General features: G+C 47.9%; 1 protein-coding gene across 2 annotated transcripts in view; it reads right to left on the bottom strand.

Annotated features, from left to right (window-relative positions):
• Positions 1–19,042, bottom strand: part of CDC42BPA (CDC42 binding protein kinase alpha) — a 1,077,984-nt gene that overhangs the window by 523,748 nt on the left and 535,194 nt on the right. For both annotated transcript variants that reach the window (XM_078649868.1, XM_078649869.1), the window contains exon 7: positions 17,705–17,905. In XM_078649868.1, the coding sequence (XP_078505994.1) occupies positions 17,705–17,905 (201 nt within the window). The remainder of the gene's footprint in view (positions 1–17,704; positions 17,906–19,042) is intronic.

Genomic DNA, 19,042 nt, shown 5'->3' with positions numbered 1-19,042 from the left:
CCATAAATGTGGCAGGAGAATCAAGTGGAACACATCCAAGGTTGTCACCGCAGAGCGATAGTTGTTACCACAGATCAAGCAACAGTGTCTGTGAAGTTCAGGCCACAATTAAAAGTCTGTTTGGATGCATGCACGCAGTCATTGACTAAATCCGAAAATTGCTTTTTCATAGTCGGGCAAACTGAACACAATAAGCTTTGCCAAGTACAGCAAAGGATGGACATAATGACCCAGAAGGCAGGTGGCATTAGCAGTGTGGAGGGGCCAGGGAACCAGACAGAAAGACCTTTTTCGCCAAAGAGTCATGCTTTTTTAACTTCACCAGGAGGCGCTGTAGGGAAGGTGTTTGGGTTCTGATTCCAAGATCAGGTTCATTCAACCAGACTTTCCAGGGATGGGCGAGAGAACGTCTGGCAATATGTCTGGTGACGGCTAGTTCGAAAAAGAGTTTTTCCCATGCAGCCATAATACAATTCAAGAGGACTTCACTGGATGAAAGCAACCTCCATCACTGAGGAAAACATTTCCAATATCTCAATCAAAATTAGCCTTCATCTCACAAAGGGCAAGATCAAGCCCAGGGGTTCAGCTTCTATTCATGCACCAGTTGAAAATGAGGTGACTAACTCTGAGGCAGGGCCAAAGTGGTAAGGGATGTACCCTTGTGGTGAGGTATCTAGGCCACCCATATTTTGCAATTCCCGATGTAAGCCAGCATTAGTATCAAAATTGGGAAGGTGGTTAACAGTCTCCAACTTGTCATCTTTTGTATGGCCATAATTTTTGTCGATCACTGTGAGGGTTTTAAAGTCAGGGGCCAGAAATATCCTGCATCCAGGCAAATTTCCGATTTCTAGGCAGATGCTCTAACAGGGGAACATCATTATAGTTGATAATACCATTTTTCCACACAACAAGGATAATGTCTTCGGACTTTTTTTACCATCATGAGCAGCATCGGCGTTGGCTGCAAGAGTTGCATCTTCGTCAGTGAAGATGGAGGAGCCAAATGAGCAGAGGATGGCACCTTGGCAGAATTTAACTTGTTTTAAGGCCCATGGGGGTGCAGTGTTGGGGAATCCACACCATGAGTCACCAAGCCAGCAAAAAAGTTCTCTGCTTTGACAGGTGCCCCAAAGGAGCAGTTGTCATCTTGAACTAGTTCATTAAAGCAAGCCAATGGGCCCCAGAAACTCCAGTCTCATCTATTTCAATGTCAGGAACTTCTCTGAAGCTGAGATAAAGTTCAGAATCGGAGAATGTCAACAAGATTCTGAATGGATCTGGGAGCGGGACTGTTTCACCAAGGAAGAAAAGGACTTCTCTATCCTATGGTGCTTGTTTGTGGAAAAGTCTCTTTGGAGATCGTACGTAGCCTGACAGGTGACTTCACTTTGACTGAAAGAGATTATTAAGCATCTCCCTATGGGAGTTAGCCAGAAACCACTTGGCACCCCAGTCGCAGACTGCCTTTGGGTGCATGGAGATAGTAGAATCCCAGAATAAAGCGATGTACTCTGATCCTAGAAGAACAAGTTACTTACCTTCGGTAACGCTTTTTCTGGTAGATACAATATCTGCCTGTGGATTCCTCACCTTGTGAATATCCCCCTTGCGTCAGCAACATTCGGAAATTCTTTTTGTAGCTTCGCGCCGACGTGGACCCGGACGTCATAGAGGCACGGCATCGCTCGCGACTCCGCTGACGTCACCGACGTCTACAATAGGCCCACGCCGGCGTGATAACATCAGTTACGCCCTTTTTTCCATGCCTTCGAGGCACACGGACGGACCAATGACAGTAGACATATACACAGTATACGCAGTACAAATATCAAGGTAACACACACAGTGTGAAGCAAATGCAATAAAACATTTGACAATAAAATAAATACATAATAGAAACACTGGCATAGAAGAATGGACAACGGGGAGGAGGGTGGGTCAGTGAGGAATCCACAGGCAGATATTGTATCTACCAGAAAAAGCGTTACCGAAGGTAAGTAACTTGTTCTTCTGATAGATACATCTGCCGTGTGGATTCCTCACCTTGTGAATAGAGTCCCACAGCAGTCCCCACTCCCGGAGGAGGGTGTCCACTCTTCTAAACCAGGAAATCCTGAAGGACAGAACGCGCAAAGTGGCCGTCCCTCCTCACTTCGGAATCCAAGCAGTAATGCTTCGCGAAAGTTTGGAGGGAAGACCAAGTTGCCGCTCTACAAATATCCTCTACAGGAACACCTCTAGCCAATGCTGAGGTTGAAGACTTAGCTCTTGTAGAATGAGCCCTTATACCCTCTGGTGGTTCCTTACCGGCCAAAGAGTAGCAGATCTTTATACAGAGGACGATCCATCTTGATAAAGTTCTTTTATGGACCGCTCTTCCTTTCTTGCAGCCAGCAAAGCCAATGAAGAGCTGGTCATCCAACCGACAGTCTCTAGTCCTGTCCAAGTAAAAAGACACCGCCCTCTTGGGGTCCAGACGGTGCAACCTCTCCTCCTCCTTGGAAGGATGTGGGGGAGGATAAAAGGTAGGGAGGGTAATGGATTGACCAAGGTGGAAAGGAGTCACCACCTTAGGCAGAAAAGCAGCCCTGGTCCTAAGAACCATTCGGCATGAATGGTCAAGAAAGGCGGCTTGGAACTAAGAGCTTGAAGCTCACTTACCCTCCTTGCCGAGGTTATTGCAACGAGGAAAACTGTCCTAAGAGTCAAAAGCCTCATAGGACATTTGTGAAGAGGCTCAAAGGGAGCACCCATCAAAAAAGTCAAAACAAGATATAAGTCACACTGAGGCACAATAAAAGGAGTAGGAGGGAACTTATTTGTGAGGCCCTTCAAAAACCTTAAAACCACAGGAGATTTAAAAAGAGATGGCTGGTCAGGCAAACAAAGAAATGCCGACACCGCTGAAGGATAGCCTTTCACTGTGGCAACAGCAAGCCCCTGTTGCGCCAGAGAAAGAGCAAACTGAAGAACATCAGACAAATGGGCTCTCAAAGGGTCAATAGATTTTTCCCCACACCATGTGACAAATTTCGACCATCTATATGAAGAAATGGACTTAGTGGAGTCACGCCTGGCTGACAAGATGACATCCACAACGTCAGGCGGGAGGGAAAAGGAATTCAGGTTGCCCCGTTCAATCTCCAGGCATGAAGGTGTAAGGTCTGGAGGTGGGGGTGTAAAACCTGCCCCTCCATCTGAGAGAGGAGATCTGCCCTGTGAGGGAGACGGAGCGGCAGGTGAGAGTAGAGGTGGAGAAGGTCTGAGTACCACACCCTTCTTGGCCAATTCGGGGCGATCAATAGAACTTGGGCCCGGTCTTGGCGAATTTTCCTCAGAACCCGAGGAATCAAAGGTATGGGAGGAAACGCGTAAAGGAGTTGCGAGTTCCAACTCAACAGAAACGCGTCCCCCAAAGCTCCTTGCATCGGATACTGGAGACTGCAGAATGACAGGCAGTGAGCATTCTCGCAAGTGGCGAACAGGTCCACCCGAGGAGTCCCCCACATCTGAAAGATGTCGTGAACAACCTCCGGGTGAAGCCTCCACTCGTGGTCGGCAGAGAACTGCCGACTGAGACTGTCTGCACGAACATTCTGAACTCCGGCCAGATGATTTGCCATCAGACAAATCTGACGGTCCTGAACCCAGGACCAGAGACGCAGAGCCTCTCTGCAGAGACACTGCGACCCCACTCCTCCCTGCTTGTTGATGTACCACATCGCAGTTGTGCTGTCCGTCAGGACTTGAAACGACTGACCGCGAAGGGAAGGGAGGAAGGCCTTAAGCGCCAGACGTATCGCCCGCAACTCTAGAAGGTTGATGTGAAGCAACCTTTCCTCTGGAGACCAAAGACCTTTGACCTCCAGATCCCCCAGATGAGCACCCCACCCTAGAGTGGATGCGTCCGTTATTACTGTGGCCACCGATGGAGGAAGTTGAAAAGGCTTTCCTTGTGACAGAGTGCCTTCCACGCTCAACCAAGACAGATCCGCTGCAGCTTCTCTGGAGATCCTCACTGACTCCCTGAGATCTCCGTTGTGTTGATACCACTGTCTGCGGAGGCACCACTGGAGTGCCCTCATGTGCCAGCGTGCATGATTGTTCATTCCTTCAAAAGGAGGGGGGACCCCACATCAATCCAGGGCAGGTAGACGGGGAAATAGAATCAAACAAGGAGGGGCATCTACCCTGTAATTACAAAGAGGCTTACGGGAGGTCCAAACAATTTTAAATCACACTCTGAACCGAGAATGGATATCTCCAAAAGAACCAAACAAATTGATATTATCAAGTCTGTTTATTAGAAATTCATTTTTAGCATTTTCATTTTATTTTTTTAGTGATATGGACAAACATATTCAACAGAAACATTTATATATATTTATATACATAATAATAAAATATTTAACAAAGGGATTGATTCCTATTCATAACCCATACTCCCACAACACTAACACCAACACACAAACATACTCATTCAAACATCAAATACCACTTCACCCAATGGCCACAGATGCATAAGATGGATTAGGGACAGGTGACATAGAGTCCCAGATGGTTTGGTAGGTTCCAAGGGTGGAACAGACGCCGACGCGCGTTTCGGTATATAGCCCAGTGTGGGCTACACCTTCATCAGGGCAGAGGTGAGGTGGTGGGAGAGGGGGTCACAAGGGAAACAGACGTTTTTCGTGATGAAACTAATATGTTTCAGGGAAACAGATAGCCATGAGGAGAGGCAATTCAGGCTCTGGTCACCGGTTTGAGGCGTCAGGAGTTTAACAATGCAAGTGGAGCAAAAACACATCGGGGAACGCTAGCTTCCTAATATGACAGGGGCCGGAGCGCTCGAAATTGCAGCCACCAGGTTTAAGCGGTTGCGAGGAGGTAGAGGTTGGCTTCCTTGAGTATTTACAGCGGGGGTGTCAGGTCCTCAGGTTTTGCACCGCAGCAGAAGGCATGGGTGGCTTCTCCGGCTGGCCGTATGAAAAGTACACTAGGGATTGAGCAGGTGAGAACTGCCGACTGAGACTGCCTGCACGAACGTTCTGAACTCCGGCCAGATGATTTGCCATCAGACAAATCTGATGGTCCTGAACCCAGGACCAGAGACGCAGAGCCTCTCTGCAGAGACACTGCGACCCCACTCCTCCCTGCTTGTTGATGTACCACATCGCAGTCGTGTTGTCCGTCAGGACTTGAAACGACTGACCGCGAAGGGAAGGGAGGAAGGCCTTGAGCGCCAGACGTATCGCCCGCAACTCTAGAAGGTTGATGTGAAGCAACCTTTCCTCTGGAGACCAAAGACCTTTGACCTCCAGATCCCCCAGATGAGCACCCCACCCTAGAGTGGATGCATCCGTTATTACTGTGGCCACCGATGGAGGAAGTTGAAAAGGCTTTCCTTGTGACAGATTGCCTTCCATGCTCCACCAAGACAGATCCGCTGCAGCTTCTCTGGAGATCCTCACCGACTCCCTGAGATCTCCGTTGTGCTGATACCACTGTCTGCAGAGGCACCACTGGAGTGCCCTCATGTGCCAGCGTGCATGATTGACCAACAGAATGCAAGAAGCCATCAGACGAGCAGGCGAAGAACCTTCAGGACTGGAACGACCGCTCCATTGTAGAACAAAGGAATCATTTCCTGTATGTCGCGAATCCTTTGAGGAGGAGGGAATGCACGACACACAGTAGTGTCCAGTACCACACCTATGAACAGGTTGCGCTGTGAGGGCACCAGGTGAGAATTGGGTACATTTATCGAAAAACCCAACCTGTGCAACAACTGAGTTGTCTCTTGCAGATGATGGAGCACCTTCTCCGGCGACTCCGCTTTGATCAGCCAGTCGTCCAGATACGGGAATACAGGAATCCCCGACCTCCTGAGATGAGCTGCCACCACTGCCATCACCTTGGTGAAGACTCGAGGCGCAGTAGTAAGGCCAAACGGAAGGACTGCAAACTGGTAGTGTTGCGACCCAACCGTAAAACGGAGATACTTTCTGTGCGACTTAAAGATGGGAATATGAAAATATGCATCCTGCAAGTCGATCTACACCATCCAGTCTTCTTCCAGCAGCGCTTGATGAACCTGTGCAAGAGTGAGCATCTTGAACTTTTCCTGTTTCAGGTAAAGGTTCAAGATCCTGAGATCCAGAATTGGCCGAAGCCTGCCATCCTTTTTGGGGATCAGGAAATACCGGGAGTAGCATCCCTGACCCCTTTCCTGCTCTGGAACCACCTCTATCGCACCTTTTCGAAACAGCGCCAGGACTTCTTCCTGCAAGAGAAGCAGGTGGTCCTCCGAACAATAACCCTGGCAAGGAGGGTAATTTGGGGGAAATTCCCTAAAGGGAAGAGCATACCCATTCTCTACAAGATTGAGAACCCAAAGTTCCGATGTTATTAATTCCCAATCTTGTAAAAAAAAATGGGTAAGCCGGCCCCCCACTGGGCCCACATGATCCAGAATGGCGGATCTAGGGCTGCTTTGCTGCGGTGGTTGGGGGCTGGGATGGGGAAGAGGAGGAAGAGGAGGAAGCGTTACGGCCCGAGCTCTGGTCCTTTGCTTGCCTCTATAAGATCTATATAATGTGTTTTGCTGCTGCTGTGGCTGCTGCTGGGTTGACTTATAGGTTCGAAAAGAAGATCTGCCAAACCCTCTTGAACGTCTTCCAAAAGTGCCCCTGGATTGGAGACCCAACGACTTTGATGTCGCACTGCTGTTTGTAAAGCGTTCCAAAGCAGTGTCTGCTTTTTTTCCAAACAATCCAGACCCATCAAATGGAAGATCCATTAATGCCGCCTGAACATCTGTGGAAAATTCGCTAGACTTCAACCACGCAGCCCTTCTTGTCGCTATGGAAGAGCCCATGACCCTCGCCACAGAATCTGCTGTATCCAATCCACTCTGAATAACCTGCCTTGCTGCAGCTTGAGTATCAGAGATTACCTCTTGGAAGTCTTTTCTATCATTCTCAGGTATCTTGGGCACCAACTGTTTCACCGTGTCCATAAGAGCGTGGATATAACGCCCCATCAAACAGGTTGCGTTTGTGGACTTCAAAGCCATACTGGCAGAGGAGAAAACTTTCTTTGCAGTCTGATCCTGTTTTCTCGACTCCTTTTCTGCTGGGACCTGTGGAAATGCACCTGTAGATCTTTTGGAACAGGCCGCTTGCACCACCAAACTCTCCGATAGAGGATGAAAGGTTAAAAATTCCGGGTCTTCAGGAGCCGCTCTATACCTCCTAGCTACAGCCCTAGATACAGCAGGAGCTGATACAGGATTTTTCCAAATCTCCAAAATTGGATCCTTTAAGGCATCATTAAAAGGTAACAACGGTTCAGTTACTGATGAGGGAGAGTGAAGAACCTCTGTGAGCAGATTAGATTTAAATTCTGCAGTTGGTAGAGCAACATTCAATAAATTTGCAGCCTTTTTTATCACTACATGATAAGGTGTCACGTCCCTTGAAGGCTCATCAGAAACTGAAACAAGGTCCCATTCAGGTGACAGTTCTAGGCCACTAGCTACAGACAGGTCCTCAAAAGGATCTTCAGACTCTTGAAGTTCACCTTCTTCTAGATACTCCTCTCGATATCTTTCCTCCTCCATCAACCTCTGGGCTTCACGCCTTGATCTTTGCTTCACATTCGAAGCCGTTGGATCCGCCATCGACTTCGATGGAGCCGGAGCCGGCGTCGAAATCGACGTCGGACGAGGAAGAGATCCATGACGTCGTTCAGGGTTCGGCATCAAAGTTGACGGAACTGGCGTCGATGGAATTGGAGTCATCGATCTCGGCGTCGATGGCTTCGGAGTCGAAGGCCTCGCCGGAGTCGGATAATGCCAATGCGGCGCTGGAGCCGGCATAAAGGGAATAAAGGGCGCAGGTGCATAGGATTGAGGAACACCCAGACCATATGCCAACGGACCCATAGGACCAGTAGGAGCCCCAGAGGGGTGCATAGCCCTTGAACAAATCCCGAACATCGCATTCAGGAAATGCGTGGGATCCTGACCTGGAGCCGGGAAGGTAGGGTATGAACCCCCAGGCTGATCTTGAGGGCGTGGAGTCAAAACGACATCGACCTCCTCTTCGGGCTGGTGCACCGGAGTCGTACGACCTTTGGGCATCTGAGCCTCTCCCTCTCCAACCACCTCCTCCTCACCTTCATCCTCCCGACCTGAAGGATGGGATGGGTCCGGAGATGGAACAGCTTTCTGTATCGGCGAACTCGGTGAACCCGCATGCGACGCCTCAACTTCGGCATCCTGTTCTTCCGAAGCCGACGATACTATCACCTTCTCGATCAGTTTCACCTGCGACTTCGGCTTGGAACCCGATTCCTTCCTTGATCGATGTCGGGATTCATGGGTTCTCTTTTTATGCTTCCTCTTTGAAGATCTTGAAGCATGGGCCGAAGACGAATCCGATCTCGACCTAGATCGAGACCTTGACTTCAAACGTCGAGTTCGCGATCTTGATTTCTTCTTCTCTTTTCCTTCTTTAAACTTGGCAACAAGAAGTTTTGCCTCCCTTTCCCTTAGGGCTTTTGGTGTCATTTTCCTGCAGGATTGGCATTCTTCGACGTCGTGGTCGGAGCTCAGACACCACAAACAGCATTCATGTGGGTCTGTGATGGACATTATTTTGTTACATTCTCCGCAGGCCTTAAATCCGGTCTTTTTCGAGGTCATGTCGAAAGAGAGAAGACAAAGAGACTAGAAAGAATAGCAAGTAACAAAGTTACAGCAAAGGCTACAGACGATCCCAGAAAACCGTTAGCGTCAAAAACGCGGAAAAAAGGGAACTGATGTCATCACGCTGGCGTGGGCCTATTGTAGGCGTCGGTGACGTCAGCGGAGTCGCGAGCGATGCCGTGCCTCTATGACGTCCGGGTCCACGTCGGCGCCAAGCTACAAAAAGAATTTCCGAATGTTGCTGACGCAGGGGGATATTCACAAGGTGAGGAATCCACACGGCAGATGTATCTATCAGAAACAATATTTAATTGTAATGCCGATCCAAACTGGAAATCATCATGTGGTATCTGTGACAAGACTTGAAGATGTAGATTTTGGACGAGTCATTTCACCTAGTTTCTGTCTAATACTGATGAATTTCCTCACTGAAACAGAGAGAGAGCTCCAGACTTGCATTGAAGAGGTGTGTAAGAAAAGGAAGTACTGCCAGTGGGGGCACTTGGCACTAAACTCAGGTGTCATCATGCCCGGAGGCGGCGTCATGGCTGTAGTAACGTGGCGCCACCTGGCAGGGCTGGAGGGATATTGATAGGAACATATTTTCCAGACCAAGTTAAAGCCTGGAAGGATAGTTCTTAAGGTGAGGAATCCATATGAAGATATATCCATCAGAAAAGGTCTTTTCATTTGATTACTTTCATACATAAACCTGTAGCTGAGTTGTTATTGTCATGAATGTGCGTAAATTTATGCCTCAAATCTATAACCTCAAAATCTTTAGACGTTTTGATACCTTGGCATTGTTAGGAGTGCCTACTGCTAGTTCATTGCCATCCACTGCATTATCTTTAGGGGCATTTCAAGTACAGAAATATACATACTTATAATTTTTGGTGAATTTAGAAAGTGGCATATTTTAGTGCATTGTGTATGTTTTGATTTATAACGAGGGCAAAACATGTCCATGCATATTATCGAACACTTTATTCAGGTTTAAATGAAAATTCTATAAAAGCTGTTCATGAAAAAAATAATTATAGTAGGAACATCAAAAAATGGAAAAACTTTGGGAGGGGTTGTTCAAATGTCACCCAGTAGCAAAAGAAGTGGGACTACTGCAAAACTTGTATGTTTGAGATTTATTTGTGGTTATGACTGCGGTAAATAAGCATATATCGTGTTTTCATTGTCCCGAGAAAGGTTCTACCACAATCTCAAAACACTGGTGGGAAACATGCCTACAAAACAGACACTGATTTTCCTATTAGTGTGCTTCATTGTGTGTTGAATTCAAGTTCCCAATTGGTGAAAAGGTAATACCTTTGTTAGACAACACTTGGGAAATACCAAAAACGGTGTACGAATCATCGTATGAAAACAACTATTATAAATATTGCCACCTAGGTTTTAGCACTAAATCTGAAACACTTGCCATTGACATTTGTATTGAGTCCTTCGCCTTCCACTGATGTAAACAACGAATATGCTACTTACCAGTATGCATCTGTTCTTGGCATGTAGGGCTGCTGACATTCATATCTTGTGCATAGATCGCCGCCTAGTGTTGGGTCCGGATGATTGCACATTGTTGTCCTGGAAGAGTCTTCGAAGTATCACGAGATAGGTAGCTCCTCCCCTGGACTACAGTGCGCATGGGCATCGACTCCATCCTCAGATTGTTTTTGGCCATTGTGGCAAAGATGGAGAGTAACACTGTGAGTGATGACCATGCTAAGAGTAAATTTAAGTGCTGCAGCTGCTACAGGCGCCGGGGAGGAGGGTGGGCGATATGAATGTCAGCAGCCCTACATGCCAAGAACAGATGCATACTGGTAAGTAGCATATTCGGTTCGAGGCATGTGGGCTGCTGAATTCATATCTTGAGCAGTCCCTCAATTAGCAGTGGCCGCCTGTGCCAGCTGCAGCAGTCTGAAAAAGTGTTTTGAGAACAGCCTGTCCTACAGCTGCCTGCTGTTTGGAGTGCACATCTACACAGTAGTGTTTTGTAAATGTGTGTGTGGTAGACCATGTGGCTGCTCTACATGTGTCTTCTAAAGGAATATTTCCAAGGAAAGCCATGGAGGCCCCCAACTTTCGCATGGAGTGGGCCCGTGGGGGAACCGTTAACGTGCGCTTGGCTTTGTGATAGCAAATTTGAATGCACTTAACAATCCACCTGGCTATACCTGCTTTGGAAATGGAGTTGCCTTTGTGTTGTGGTGAAAAGGCAACAAACAGTTGATTTGTTTTCTGAAAATCTTTGGTCCTATCAATGTAGTACATTAAAGCTCTCTTGACGTCTAGTGTGTGGAGCATTCTCTCTGCCACAGACTCAGGATTTTGGAAGAAAACAGGCAGTTCAATAGTTTGATTGATATGGAACTGTGAAACCACCTTAGGAAGAAACGTAGGGTTAGTGCGAAGTACCACCCTGTTGGAGTGAATCTGTATGAATGGCTCTTGTATAGTTAGTGCCTGGAGTTCACGAACGCGTCGCAGCGATGTGATTGCTATTAGGAAAGCCACTTTCCACGTCAAGAACTGAATCTCGCATGAATGTAGAGGCTCAAAAGGTGGACCCATGAGCCTGGTGAGGACCACATTCAAGTTCCATTCAGGAGCTGGTGGGGTCCGGGGAGGAATAACTCGTTTGAGTCCCTCTAGAAAAGCTTTAATGGCAGGCACTCTGAAAAGCGAGAGATGCTGCCTGTTTTGTAGATAAGCTGCAATTGCGGGCAAATGTATACGAATGCAAGCATAGGCTAGATTGCATTTGTATAGGTGTAGCAAGTAACAAATGATGTTGTGAGTAGATGAGTCTAGCGGATTGATGTCGTGGTCTGTACAATAAATGACAAACCGCTTCCATTTTGCTGCATATCAAGCTCTGGTGGTGGGGTTTCTTGCCTCTCTTATGATGTCCATACAGTCGGGAGGCAAGTTGAGGTAGCCAAATTCTAAGACCTCAGGAGCCAGATCGCCAGGTTGAGCTGTTGCGGATCTGGATGCTGAATGTCACCATGGCTCTGCGTCAAAAGGCTGGGTGTGAGGTGTAGCCTTTGATGCGGCACCACGGATAGTTCTAGGAACGTGGTGTACCATGGTTGGCGTGCCCACGTTGGAGCAACTAGGATGAGTGTCATTGAGTGTTGCTTCAGCTTGCGTGCCACCAGCGGTATTAGAGGTGCTGGGGGAAAAGCGTATGCAAATATGCCTGACCAGTTCATCCATATCGCATTGCCCTGCGACTGTGGGTGTGGAAACCTGGCGGGAAAGCTTTGGCATTTGGCGTTTTCCTTTGTGGCGAACAGGTCTATCTGTGGATGACCCCACTGCTGGAAGTACGGGTGGAGCACTGATGGATGTATCTCCCACTCGTGCATTTGGTGGCTGTACCTGCTGAGCAGGTCCGCCATCTGATTGTCTTTGCCTGGGAGGTGTTCCGCCATGAGGAAGATGTTCCTCTGAATGGCCCACTTCCACATGCTCTGTGCCAGATGAGACAACTGTGGAGAGTGTGTGCCTCCCTGCTTCTGAATGTAGTACATGGCCGTCATGTTGTCCGTCCGGATCAACACGACCTTGTTGCACAGATGTACTTTGAATGCTTTCATTGCCATGAAGATAGCCATCAGTTCTAGAAGGTTGATGTGCATCTTCCTTTGCTGCGTTGTCCATAGTCCCTGCACTGTGTAGTGGAGTACATGAGCTCCCCATCCTTGGAGCGACGCGTCCGTTGTCAGAACAATCTGTGGCCCAGGCTCCTGGAACGGTCGGCCCTTGCAAAGATTTCGTGGATTCCACCAATGCAGAGAGTTGTATGCACGACCGGTCACCAACACTAGGTCTTTTAACTGTCCGTGAGCCTGAGTCCACTGACGTGCTAAGCACTCCTGAAGCGGACGCATATGTAGTCTCGCGTGCGGGACTATGAAAATGCAGGAGGCCATCATGCCTAACAACTGCATGAACACTCGTGCCGGAAGCGAGTGGTGCGGTCTGAATTTTTGTATCAGCAATTGAATGCTGTTGATCCTCACTGAATTTGGCTGTGCTTTGGCTGCCAGCTTATTTATTGTCGCGCCCAGATACTGCCGCACGTGGGCGGGCTGAAGGTGGGACTTTGGATAATTGAGTGAGAATCCCAGATCGTGAAGAAGATGAATGGTGTGGGACATGTGGGCGGCACACTGCTCGGACGACTTTGCTTGGATAAGCCAGTTGTCCAGATAAGGGTAGACATGAACGTTCTGTCTCCGTAGGTGTGCAGCTACTGTCGCCAGGCACTTCGTAAAGACCCTGGGCGCCGTTGTCACTCCGAAAGGGAGGACCTTGAATTGATAATGCTGATTGTGAATGGTGAACCTGAGGTATTTTCTGTGTGACAGGTGTAGCGGAATACGGAAATATGCATCCTTCAGATCTAATGTTGCAAGGAAATCTCCCTGACTGAGTAACGGTAGAATTTGCTGCAAAGTCAGCATGTGAAAGTGTTCTGATAGAATGTACTGGTTTAGGGGTCTGAGGTCCAGTATGGGTCTGAGGGACCCGTCCTTCTTTGGGATCAAGAAGTACAGTGAGTACACTCCTGTACTTCTTTCTTCCACAGGCACGAGCTCCATTGCCCCTTTTTGCAGCATGACGACTACCTCCTGCTGCAATAAGTGCAAATGCTCTGTGGACATAGGACGGTGTCTTGGGGGTATGTTGGGTGGAGTGGATGTCAACTCCAGACAATAACCGTACTGGATAAGCTTTGTCACCCACCTGTCTGTAGTGATGGATTTCCAGACTGGCAGAAACTGTTGTAGTCTCCCCCCGACGGGCGTGGTATGGTCGGGGGGCAGTGACAAGGAGTCACTGTTTGTTAGTGGTGGAGGATCGGGAGCTGTTGTTTCCACGACCTCTGCCTTTGGCGCTGTTCCCACGATAGCCACCTCTACTTTGTTTGGTGTAAGTGGTTTGGGGCGCCTCCTTTACTGTACTGTGTTTGTTGTGACAGCTGGCCTCTGGAAACTCCCCTATTGTTTGAGCGACGAAAAGAAACACCCCTGAACTGCTGCGACTGCAGAGCCCCCATCGACTTGGCAGTCTCAGTGTCCTTTTTCATTTTTTCTAAGGTGGTGTCCACCTCCGGTCCAAACAAGTGATCTGGATTTACAGGCTGATTTAGTATGGTGGTTTGTATTTCTGGCTTGAAACCGGAGATTTTTAGCCAGGCATGTCGCCGTAACATTACACTTGTGTTAATGGCCCTGGCCGCGGTGTCAGCTGCGTCCAGTTCACACTTGATAGATGCATTAGATATAAGCTTCCCTTCCTGTATGAGCATCTCAGCTGCCTCCTTATATTCATCTGCCAAGTGTTGTAAAAGGGTCTCAAGTGTATCGTAATGTGCCCTGTCGTATCTGGCCAAGAGTGCCTGAGTGTTGGAAATGCGCCAAATATTGGCCGCTTGAGCTGCCACCCTCTTCCCTGATGATTCTAGCACTTTAGATTCTTTGTCAGGGGGAGGAGCATCACCCGTTGTTTGTGAGTTTGCCCTCTTCCGGGCATTTGAAACAACTAGAGAGTCCAAGGGCAACTGTCCCCTGATATAGGTAGGGTCCTCAGGTGCTGGTTTGTACTTTTTTTTCAATCCTGGGGTTTATCACCCTTGCTCCTGTGTTTTCTTTAAAAATGTCTCCAGCATGTTTTAAGACACCCTTTAGCATTGGCAGAGTCTTGACAGTTCTCTCTGAGGTGGAGAAGGTGTCAAACAAAAAATCCACTTCAACAGGGTCAGCATGGAGCTGGACATCATTATTTTTGGCTGCCCTTTCAATAAGCGCATTAAACGCCGCTGAGTCTTCAGTAGGCGAGGTTTTTACAGTATACACCTGACTGTCTTGGGCAGAGTGTGGATCTCCTGGGTCAGCAGTGTCCGGTCAGGGTTCATTGTGATCCTCGGGATCAGTGTCCATAGGATAATTATACTCCTCATTGTCACCTTCCCCTGTTGCACATCTGAGTAAGTGGGCGAGATAGGAGCAGTGACCTGGCCCTGTTGGGAAATTGGTTCGACAAGAAGGGGTGACGTAGTGGAATCCTTCTTCTTTTTTAAAGGAATTTTATAAGACTCCATTGGTTGTTCCGGGGTGATCTTTCGTTTGTAAATTGAAAGTCTACCGGTGTCGGCGTCGATGATTGTTTCGACTGCTCTGCAAGCAGAGGCTGACGACTCTTTGTGACCACCTCTGCAGTTGTGGGCTTCGGCACCGTGGACACCTTCTTGGGCGCTTCGACGGCCGTCTTAGGGGCGAAGGCCTTGGGTACCACCTTCGGCGGTAGCGCGAACTGGATGGGCGCCGACGATTTTGGAGGTACACTGGCAGGTTTCGCTGGTGGAGTATTCTTCGGTCCGACAGTAGAAGCTTACTCCTGAATGCGTTTTAGCGAGTCAGACACCTGCTTTGAAAAGGAGGCGGACTGCTGAGTGGACTCGACGGATTCCTTCGAGGCAGCGCCAGGCGTGGACTTGAGGTTCGCACCGCTTTTAGCCTTGTGTGGGTGACTGGTAACATCGAGAACCTTCTGAGCTCCGAGCCCTTTTCCTGTGTCGACGGCCTTCGGCGCCGACTTCTTCGGTTTGACAGCCTTAACCAGTTTTTTAGACGTTGCAGTCTTCAGTTCGACACCCTTTAGCGACCTCACCGGGTCGATAACACTCTTCTGCTTCGTCGGCGCCGATAGTTCGGAGGACTTCGAGCCGACCAAAGCAATACGCACTTTCGGTTTCGATTTCGCCTCCAGTGCTTTTGGTTGTGTAGACACCGATGCTTTCTCTTTCGGTCGGTCAACCATCGGCTCGCTAGAAATGTCTGTAGCCGGGCCATGAGGCGAGGCCGTAGAACTTATTGTACGATCTCGGGTAAGGCCATGTGGCGATCCCTCGACCAGAGCCTTATCGATTGTGTAGGTCCCGACCCCCGTATCAACGTTCGGGTCTTGCTCTTCGCTTGAGCTATCTCCTTCGGCCCCAAAGACCACGTCGTCGTCTCCTACCTCGTCGACGACTTCTTCAGCGTCGAGCAGTTCGACATCTGCATCATAGTTGGAGTCTACCTCCGACGCAGGATCAGATACTTGAAATTCCTGCTCGACTCCCTCATCGTCCTCGGTATCGAAAATGTTCACCGGGTCAGGTGCCGTCTGAAGGGCCTCCTTGCGCGCTGCGCGTCGAAGTCGAATTGTCTTCTTGGAGCGGAAACGAGAACAAGCCATACAGTTGGCTTTATCGTTATCCGGAGACAGACACTTGTTGCACACCGGGTGGACGTCGATATGAGGATATTTCGAGTTGCAGACGGGACATCTCTTGAACGGGCTCCGTTCCATGATGGGTCGTTGATAAGGCCTCTGGCGTCGTTCAGGCCTACAGTGCCGAAAAGCCACGCGGCTGACTGGAGGTGCGGCTCGAACCGAGCTGGAACAAGAACTGGGCACCGATCGAGACAATACCGACGAGAACTAAAGGCCTTTTGGCCAAAAAGAAAGTTTTGATCGATTCCGAACTTGAGTTAACAAATATGCATCCGAACCCAATGGCGGAAAAAAACAATCTGAGGATGGAGTCGATGCCCATGCGCACTGTAGTCCAGGGGAGGAGCCACCTATCTCGTGATACTTCGAAGACTCTTCCAGGACAACAATGTGCAATCATCCGGACCCAACACTAGGCGGCGATCTATGAACAAGATATGAATTCAGCAGCCCACATGCCTCGAACATATTTTTATAGGAAAAACTAGACAAAAGTCCTATTGAATATCACGCCGTGAGCACAACATATACAAAAGGCATTAAATGTTTTACAGTAATAAAAAGTAAATATTCTGCTATCTAAAAGAGTACAGGTTTGCAAAAAGGAATTTAAAAAAAGTAATCCAAAAATACATTTAACACATGTAATGAAAATAAATGTTGGCCCACCAGCTCTGACACAGATTGGATTGATTGTTAGGCGATTGTGGACATGTGCACACAAGCAAAGGGCCAACATGCCCAATGAAGACGGATACTTGGCTAATCCAATGGCCCATTCTTTGTGATTTGATAGGTAGAAGCAAAATGTGACTGGAACTTGAACAGACCAATGCATAAAGAGGGCTGACCAAAAAAACAATATATGTATAAATGTATTAATGTATGTATTTTTATTATGTTTTTTGGAAAACATAAGGCTTTCAACCAACGGTGGCCCCTCCATTAGAGTGGAGGGGCGCCACCACGCACAAATAAAACGATAATAAAATGGGTTTTAAACCTGTTTTAATATTGTTTTATTTTAATCCCCTGGACCCGCCTCCAGGACTCTGACGAGTCCTGGGGGTGGGTCCAGGGGATGTTACTGCTAGTGGGGGAGTGGTAGTGCACTCCCTTCACTGCGCATGAGGGTTTGCCCGCCCGTCTCAGGTCGGCCAAACCCTCATGTGCAGTGAATCATTCTCCAGCCCCAGCTGTGTTGCAGGGGCTGGAGAGAGCAGGCACAGGCTCCCCATCTGCCTGGGAGCGCAAGTTGCCAGCGCGCAGGCCAATCCCGACGCTGCTATCAAGCAGTGTCATAATTGGCCGCAGTGCAGTCTGGAAGCCTGCACCCAGAAGCAGGAAGAGCACGAGATGATGGTGTTGGTGGCGGCATTCATGTACTTTTTTTTATTTCAATATTTGTATCCCCGACCCCCCCTTCCTTCCAGTCCGCCTCACCGCTTTGGCAGGGGACGAGCCGCTACTGCTTTCAACACAATAAAGCGGTCACTAGGCCAGACCTAAAAAAATTGTCAAACTCACAACAAGCTGTCTCAAAGATATCACAGGTTTATGAGCCTTTTATCATAAATGTATGTAACCTAATTAGCAAGAAAAGCTAAATGCAATTTGCTCTCACTCGGCAGTGCTCCTTATTAATAACAATATTACTATCTTGCAACACAAAAAAATACTAACTTTGTGATTCATAATTTTTCCATAGGTCTCCACGAGGGACTCCGCATAGAAGGGCGTTTCGCCATAGAGCATTTCATACATGCAGACGCCAAGAGACCACCAGTCACACTCCGGCCCATACTTCCCCTTCCCGTCCTCCATGGCTTGCAGGATTTCTGGAGAGATGTAGTCAGGAGTTCCAACAGCCACTGAAGATTGGACCTGTGGAGATTGGAAGTTTAGCATCTTTAGCCAATCAATTTCACTTTGTCACATACAGTTTTGACATTATATTCTCTTTTTTTTTTTAAACCATTTAGTTTTGGCAAACGTTTGGCTTGTGTAAAAAAAAAAAAAAGTATAACAGGACTTTTTCAAAATAAATGATAAGATTTGTTTGAAAAAGCATTATAATTAATGATGATTCATTATAATGCTTAACTGATGGGCTTCCGGACTATTTGGTGAGTGAGTTGAACGACGATGGCAAGGATCTAGGTACTAAAAAAAAGTGCACAATCAACATTAATTTACGCGGTCCGATGAGGCAGTGTCAACCTGTGTCTTAGTGAACAATAACTAGGGATCAGGATTCAAATCTTAACTTGATACAGATAACTACTCCCCGATCACCTTTGAATAATCTTAGAATTTATCATTACCAATGTAGAAAAAAAACGGACCATGCTCTTGAATTTTTCAATAGATTCCTCCAGTATTTAAACATCCTGGATTACTCAGATATGTATCCTAAGTTTTGTCTCAATGTCACTGTGCAAAGACTAATGTGGTTGTGTACAAGAATGAGCATTCTTCACATCGCTCTGCAATGGCACACCTAAGCACACACTCCTATGCAAGCTGAAAAACATGGCCCTTGCGCTCGCATAGCAAAGGGTCCAAGGGTGTCAACTTTAATCACACAAACAAAGGAGGGAGTGGGGGGGGGGGGTAAAGCCAACGCACGTACTCCCTAAGCAGTAAGAAAAAACACAACAAAGTTAGGAAGCTGGAATGATTGTGAATTAACAAAACCCTGCGTGGGCTTTTGGAAACTCTGGCAAGAAGGAAGACCCCTATTTTTGGAAGAGAAAGCGTCACCCACAACTTGTGGCATGCTTCATTATAGGCAACCTCTCCCACCCTGGTGAGATGGTACCACCAGGGTGAAGTCAGCTCGTCCGATACACTGTTTTATGTGAGGGTACAATACCCAACAATCTGCCAAGAAGATATTAACAGTTGTTATTGGGGAAAAGGATGAGGAATCCCTGGTTCTCAAGTTGCAGATATATTAAGTACCCACCTTAGTGAACCCATTATCAGTGCCAGTTAGAACTCCAGAGGAAAGCCCTCGAT

This window comes from Lissotriton helveticus, chromosome 6, assembly GCF_964261635.1.
Source record: "Lissotriton helveticus chromosome 6, aLisHel1.1, whole genome shotgun sequence".
NCBI lineage: Eukaryota > Metazoa > Chordata > Amphibia > Caudata > Salamandridae > Lissotriton > Lissotriton helveticus.
Note: the sequence above shows the minus strand (reverse complement) of the source record. Positions and strands in the feature narration are given on the sequence as shown.